This window comes from Alnus glutinosa, chromosome 3 (genome assembly GCF_958979055.1).
Source record: "Alnus glutinosa chromosome 3, dhAlnGlut1.1, whole genome shotgun sequence".
In the NCBI taxonomy this organism is placed as follows: Eukaryota; Viridiplantae; Streptophyta; class Magnoliopsida; order Fagales; family Betulaceae; genus Alnus; species Alnus glutinosa.
In genome coordinates, this window is record NC_084888.1 from 21,642,411 (window position 1) to 21,650,005 (window position 7,595).

At 35.6% G+C, this 7,595-nt stretch overlaps 1 protein-coding gene across 1 annotated transcript in view; it reads left to right on the forward strand.

Annotated features, from left to right (window-relative positions):
* LOC133862399 (mannosyl-oligosaccharide 1,2-alpha-mannosidase MNS1) overlaps positions 1-7,203 on the forward strand; it is a 29,016-nt gene extending 21,813 nt beyond the window's left edge. The window contains exons 12-14 of the mRNA XM_062298198.1: positions 1,603-1,683; positions 1,758-1,928; positions 6,587-7,203. Coding sequence (XP_062154182.1) covers positions 1,603-1,683; positions 1,758-1,928; positions 6,587-6,826 — 492 coding nt within the window. The 3' untranslated portion in view covers positions 6,827-7,203. The remainder of the gene's footprint in view (positions 1-1,602; positions 1,684-1,757; positions 1,929-6,586) is intronic.
* The last annotated feature ends 392 nt before the right edge of the window (positions 7,204-7,595 follow it).

Below are 7,595 nucleotides of genomic sequence, written 5' to 3' on the forward strand. Positions count from 1 at the left end.
GTAAGACTGATGCAAATACAGACCTTGTGTATGTAGAAAGAAAACAGGAACTAACACCAAAATTGAAATTCAAACAACTGGTATTTTAAAAACCAGACTAGATTGGTTGGTCTGACCAATTGAACTACAGATGGAGCCGAATTGTGGTCTGGAAATGCTGACTTACTGCTGTGTCAAAACATGACCCAACAGGTGACCCATTTGACCTAGAGCATCTGAAGGATCCGCTCAATTTATTTAGACTTATATTTAAAATTATTAAACGATGTGTGTGGCATTACTTGAACTCCTACAATTGGCAGGGGATTTTCAGAAGCAACACCCTGAATATCAAACCTTATAGAGTGTCGAACATCAAACCTTATAAACGTTCCCTAACAGGTTTCATTATTCAAATGTGTTTAGCTCATAAATTTATTTACTAACCCCGAACTTGATTAGTTTCTTTATTCATTACTTTAATTTAATATATTGTAAATACACATATATTAAAAAAGTTACCCGCATGGAGGTTTGATGGACTTTGTGAACACTTCACATATCGAAAGCTTTCTGTAGTTGTGAGAGACAAGAGGGAGGATGTATGTCGCCTGAATTGGTTGGGGCCATTTTTTAGGATGGATATTAAAGTATTTAAGCTTGACAGATTTTTTTTTTTTTATAAGTAATAAAAGTTTTATTAAAGAAAGCGTAAGGTGTCCTTAAGTACACCTGGAGTATACACAGGAACAACTAAACCAGCCCATAAAAAGAAACCCAAAAAACCCTCAAGGACCTAAAACCCTCAAACTCTAAACCCACATGGATCATTCAATGCTACAGTACATAAGTCTTGCCTTTCCCTCTTCGAGAAGATGCGCTTACAAAGTAGAAATACTTGTAAGTCATTATCTGCTATTAAAAAAAACCACGAGACGTTTTTCTTCGCAAGCAATTTTTTTTTGAGAAGTGCAAATTTTATTAAAAAAAACAGCGTAAGGCACCCCTAATACACACGGAGTATACAAGAAGCAATAGCCTCAACACCGACCCGACCCAAGCACAACCCACCAAAAAAACCCAAATCCTAAGCCCCTAAAGCTCACCACCCTCAATCTTATCCAACCGCCTATGCTCGTCATCAAGTGCAGAGAGGAAGGCCACATTTTCCGCCTCCTGGCCCTTATCCCCGAACCCCATCGAAGAGCAAAAGATTATATGATAAAAAGTATCTTTTATATCATTTCTTGGTTTCTGATATTGCCAAATGTCTATTTTTCTGCATTTCTCTCTGATGGAAAGCGAGACAAATATCCTATTGTTTTTTCGTTCTTTTTAATTAGTAATCTAGAAATCTTCTATGAATTTTGCATACTGGCCTTCAAGCCATGCTTCATGCTTTTGGTTTTCTTACTTGTATAATTTGTTTCGGGAGTATAATCAAAAAGATTTTCCATTTCTCTCTCTGTTTTGACCCTTTGTTCAAAGGAGCAATTTACTAGTGCAAACTTGGTGAAGGAATATTTCCTTGCACTTGTTGATCCCTTTTGTTCCAATAGTTCACATTTTGTAACAGCTATCCCTCTTTATTTGACTGGATTCTGCCATGTCTTGTTTTAACAGCTGGCCTGGACCTGCTACAACTTCTATCAGTCAACACCAACAAAATTAGCTGGAGAGAATTATTTATTTCGTCCTGGGGGGGTGAGTTATTCTTATTTCTTGTGAGAGACACTATTTCCATTATCTTACAGTATTTCCATAAATGTCTCTCTTAGGACATGAGTGTGGGTACATCATGGAACATTTTGAGACCTGAGACGGTTGAATCACTCTTTTACCTCTGGCGTGTTACTGGGAACAAGACATACCAAGAGTGGGGTTGGAATATATTTCAAGCATTTGAGAAGAATTCCCGCATAGACTCTGGATATGTCGGACTGAAAGATGTAAGCCCTCCTCAAATCCACAGCTAAACTTATGCATTTGTGCTCAACTTTTGTTATGCATTTATTTCAGATTATCTTTTATGAAAACTTAGAATTACTATATCGGATATACTTTTATTTTATTTTTAAATAAAGGTGGGGCTTACTTAACTAAAGATTCCTTTGGCTAATGAATAAAGCATCTGTACTGCGCTTTCTAATATTGTCTCAAAGATTGCTTCCATATGTTTATGGTGAAGAATATGGTATTATCCTCAGGGTAGAAGGGATTTGACTGTAATTCTGCATACCAGCCCCCATGTAAGAACATAAAACAATTGAACATAGAAGCACAGCTTGCAGTCCACTGTTTATTATAAAAGAAAAAAACCACTTTCAAGCAGTTCATGGTGGCAAATTACCATTGACTTAATCTAGTGGAATTTTTTGGTCATTGTGCCATTCAAAATTGATCAGTGATCTTGAGAACTTAATTGTTTAACTTAAAGTAGTGTTACTTGGTTTCTATTTTTGAATTTTAGTTGACTCGTGTAGATTACTCTAGATTTAACTTGGTTTTTATTCCTGAATTTTAATTTTTTTTTTTTTTTTTTTGTAAGTAATAAATTAGTCTTATTACTAATAAATTAGTCTCCCGCTTTGGTATTTCGTGGGTCATGCCTAGGAGTGTGCTTGACTTAGTTGCTTGTTGGTGGAAGTCTGGGAGATCTGGGAGCGCTACTTCATGGAAGATGGTGCCTATTTGCCTTTTTTGGTGTATTTGGAGAGAGAGAAACCTTAGGTATTTTGAGAATTTAGAGAGCTCCCTAGAAGAGGTGCTAGAGTTGTTTCTCCATACCTTGTATGTCTGGTCGATGGCTTATTTGTACCCTTTATCTATCAGTTTTGCTGAATTTCTTGCTTCTTTTTCGCTTTCTAGTTAGGTGTTTCCTGTTGTATACTTCTAGTGTACGTAGGGGCGCCTTACGCTTTCAATAAAACTATCATTACTTATCAAAAATAAATAAATTAGTCTTATTAAAAGTGTAAGGCGCCCCTAAGTACACCGGAAGTATACAAGAGGAAGCACCTAACTAGAAAGTGGAAAGCGAACAAGAAAATCACCGAAACTAAGCGACAAAAAGGATAGAAAAGCCACCGTCCAAAGATACAAAGTATGAAAAAACGAAACTAGAATATCCTCTTAGGACCTTCCAAGTCCTGGAAACACCTATTATTTCTTTCCTTCCAAACACACCAAAAAATACAGGTCAGCACCATCTTCCAAATCGGAACACTCCTCGACCTTCCAGACGTCCACTAACAGGTAAACAAGTCAATAACTTTCTTAGGCATAACCCAAGACATGCCAAAGCAAGTAAAGAGAACAATCCACAGAGCGTAAGCCACATTGCAATGAAGAAAGTGATCCACTGATTCCATATTTCGCTTGCACATGTAGCATCTATCCACCATAATAACATACCTCTTCCTGAGATTATCCAAAGTAAGGATTTTGTCTAGGGCCGTCGACCATGCAAAAAAAGCTGCCCTCGTAGGAGGTTGAGCCCACCAAACACTCTTCCAAGGAAAGTGACTCCCATCAGAGCAAGCCAGAAAGCTAAAGAAGGACCCAACCTTGAACAATCATTTTTTGGAAGAGACCCACCATAGCCTATCTTCACTACCTCTTCTTATACTGGTTGAGTGCAACACCTGGAAAAAAGAAGCAAAGACATCCACTTCCAGTCATGTGCCTCTTTAGAAAGGCTCACGCGCTACTGATTGGAACCACCCAAGAGCTCCAAATTATCTACAATAGAGGCGTCCTTCACACGAGCAATACTAAATAAAACAGGAAAAGCTTCCTTAAGAACCATATTCACGCACCACAGATCATGCCAAAATTTGGTCCTAGCCCCATCCTCCACCTCAAATCTAGAAAAGTCTAAGAATGTCTCCCACCCTTTCTTGATACACAACCCTACCACAAAGGCATCTACAGGCTCAAAGGAATACCAACCTCCCCATAAACTGCCAAACTTGGAGTCTACCACAACTCTCCACCAAGCTTCTCTCTCAGTCCCATAAAACCGCATCCATTTTTACCTAACATAGCCCAGTTGAACATCACCAAATTCTTGATACCTAGCCCTCCCTCTAAAATTGGGGTCCAAATCTTGGATCAACTCACCAACTGATATTTGAACTCTTTACCAATCCCTTCCCATAAAAAATCTCGATGTAGCTTCTCAATGCAAGTACGAACACATGCCAGGAGAGGAAATAGAGACAAATAATACGTGGGTAAGTTGGTGATGGTACTTTTGATAATGGTGACTCTACCTTCGTTGGAAAGGTATAACATTTTTTAGTTGGCCAATCGACGTTCAATCTTCTCGATAACACCATCCCATATATGAATAGACTTATAGGAAGCCCCCAACGGAAGAGTTAGATACTTCACCGGCAGAGTAGCAACCCCACACCCTAAGATTCTGGCTAAACTTTCCATTTGATCTACATCCTTCACAGGAATTAAATCTAACTTAGCCAAATTAACCTTCAAGCCCGAAGCAGTTTCAAACAGAAGAATGACTAATATACATCTTAATTTACTTGTATACACCTTTAATTTATTCACGTACATTTTAATATACATCTTTAATTTATTGATGTAGATTACGCACAACTTAGTTGACTCAAAATTTCTCTTGGTTTCTATTCCTAAATTGTAATTGATTCATTTAGATTGCTCAAAATTTAGTGGATCATTTCAATGCTGACTCATATACATCATCGTTGAGTTTAAGAAGTCTTAAGTTTGTTAACATTTTTGGGGAACATTTAGATTTCTTAAATGTTCTGAAGTTGGTGCGAGTATAATTTTTTTTTCTCCTTTATGAAGTGGGATTTTGAAGTTGTAATTATGGAATTTGCAATGTTAGTTTCTTTGTTTGGGTTAACAATAGAGTTTTTCCAAATCCCTAGTTCAAATTTAATGAGAAATGTCAATTTTTTTATTATTATTATTATTTTTTATTTATTTATATATATATATATATATATATATATATATATATATATATATATATATAATTGTCATATCACCGTTATTACTCTTTGAATCGGTACTATTACTTTTGTTGCCTTTATTGCCACCACCACACTCCAACACCACCTCTACCGCACCACCATCATCTTTTGTTACGGCTATCACCAAAAGATGACACGATACTATTGCCATCATAATATCATTTTTACAACCAATACCATCATCATTATGACTAATACAATACTTCAATTTTTAAATAAACTCATGTGAACAGCTGAAATTTAAATTGATGGGATTGAAAATGCCATCAGATTAAGTTCTATTATTTTAGGTCTAAGAATTTTTCAAATTCTTCATCCAAATATAATCTTAGTAAATTATGTTGCCTTTCGGGGGAAAAAAAAAAAAAAAAGAGTTGTCTTTTTCTCATGGGAAAATTTTGTGTGATTTCTTTTCTGGTTTTTTTTTTTTTTTTTTTTTTTTTTTTTTTGGATTAGTGAGGTTAGCTCTAAAGGGAGGGGATGTTGGAGATTCGAACCAGCAACATTTACTTCATGAGCTGTGATTTCTAGTCAATAGTACTATCCTTTGGGGTTTTGAATATATGATGTCAATCACTTCGCTTGATGTTGTTTTAAGATATCACTTCCTGATGCTTTCTTTTTCTTTTTTCATTGTGTTTTGGCCTCAGTGTAGAATTCTAGTTAATATACACTTGACTTCATCTTTATTTTTTCATTAACCTTGTCTAAATAAAGTTTACTACTAACAAGTACATTAACAAAAAACTCAATACAAAATCTGTATTCTTCCCATATTGTAGAAATATTTTGACAAAACAGGTGCTAAGTTGTAAAAGTCATAGCAAACATATTATTAAAAATACGAAAAAAAAAAAAAAAAAAAAAAAAAAAAAAAAAAAAAGAGAAGAAGAAGAAGAAGAAGAAGAAGAAGAAGATTAGGTGGCAGTGTGGCCACCCTAAGTGGAGGGGGTTGGCCACCCTCATGTGGTTGGGGTGCTTGCTTGTCAACACTTGTGCTTGTTAGTTAGCCGCATCATCAGGGTGGCCTATCTTTTTTTTTATTTTCCTCTTTTTAATTTCTTTTACAATTAGGGCTTTACATCTGTTTGGGTTTCTCAAAATAAGCAGGTATACTATATAAAGAACTTTTTTTTTTTAAAATGTGGACCCCACCAAAAAACATTTCTTAAAACAGTTTTCACCTTTATGTCATATCAGAACAATTTTTCAAACAAAAAATACTCTCTAAAACACATTAACAAACATACCTTATGGCTCTGGGTGATCATTTTTTTTTTGTTTGTTATAGGAATCCCAAGTGATCCCACTTTGACTCCTTTTTTAAGGAGGTGTTTGAAATGTGATTACTTTATGGTTTAGAGAAAATGCTTATAAATCAGAAACAGTTCAAGTTGAACTACTTTTTTCTGGTATTGGTTTCAGACCAGACTGAATCAGTTTTGTGGTTTTCCTGGCACCCCCTAATATTGAAATATCCATGCTTAGAACTAAACTGGTAACTGCTAAATGTTGAACTGAATCTTTTCCTTACTTGATAACTATGTGACTGTTCGTTTACTGCCTGCTGGTGGTGTTCTCAGGTTAATACTGGTGTCAAGGACAATATGATGCAAAGCTTCTTTCTTGCAGAGACTCTCAAGTATCTCTATCTTCTTTTTTCACCTTCTTCAGTCATCTCATTAGATGAATGGGTTTTCAACACAGAAGCTCATCCTTTGAGAATTGTGACCCGACATGATGGGGAAAGTTTTGGAAAATCAGATGGGAAACCTAAACCAATTGTTAGATTAGGTGGCAGGAAAGAAGGTCGAGCCGGTTAATTTAAGTAGCTCTTTATGATTTTTGGTCAAACCCCTTTCTGTAATTTCAGTCTCCAAGGAGATGGAGAGCTAAAGTTCATTCATAGTTACTGAAATTGGATGTCAAAGAATAATGCAGCTCAACAATTTCCACTTGTTGGTAGTCGTATTCTACAGTAAGATTTACGGGCGCCTTTATACAATGATGGATTTGTAACATAGGAATAGGTCATTGCCTACAGTTACTGTAATATGTTTCATTGAGTAGGGTGATATCTTTTTGATGGATAGCCATTTGTAACTTTTAGAAGATAATCTTTATTGTCCTTTTCCTCACGTTTCCTCTTGGGGGATCATTGCTGAATAAGTCATTTAGTAATATTTGCTTGTTGGTCTCATTTTGAAACATAGCTACATGTGTAAGATCCATTTTAGAAGAGGGATGCTAGGTGTACCAAATTCTTTTACCAAAAGATGAGTACCAAATGATGTGGAGCTTATTCATTGGAGATGATCAAAACAATTAATAAAAAGAAATGCTACAAGTACCAATGAATAAACTCCACATCATTTGGTACCCATCTTTTGGTAAAAGAATTTGGTACCCCTATCATTTCTCTTTTAGAATGATTAAACAGCTTTTAAGAGTTATCTTTTTTCCTGATGAGGAATGCTACATGTACTTAAACTTTTACAAATAGAGCTTTACTAACTGATGTGGAGCTTATTTAATGGAGATAATCAAAATAATAAAGAAAAAGAAATGTTACGAGTACCAATGGATAAGCTC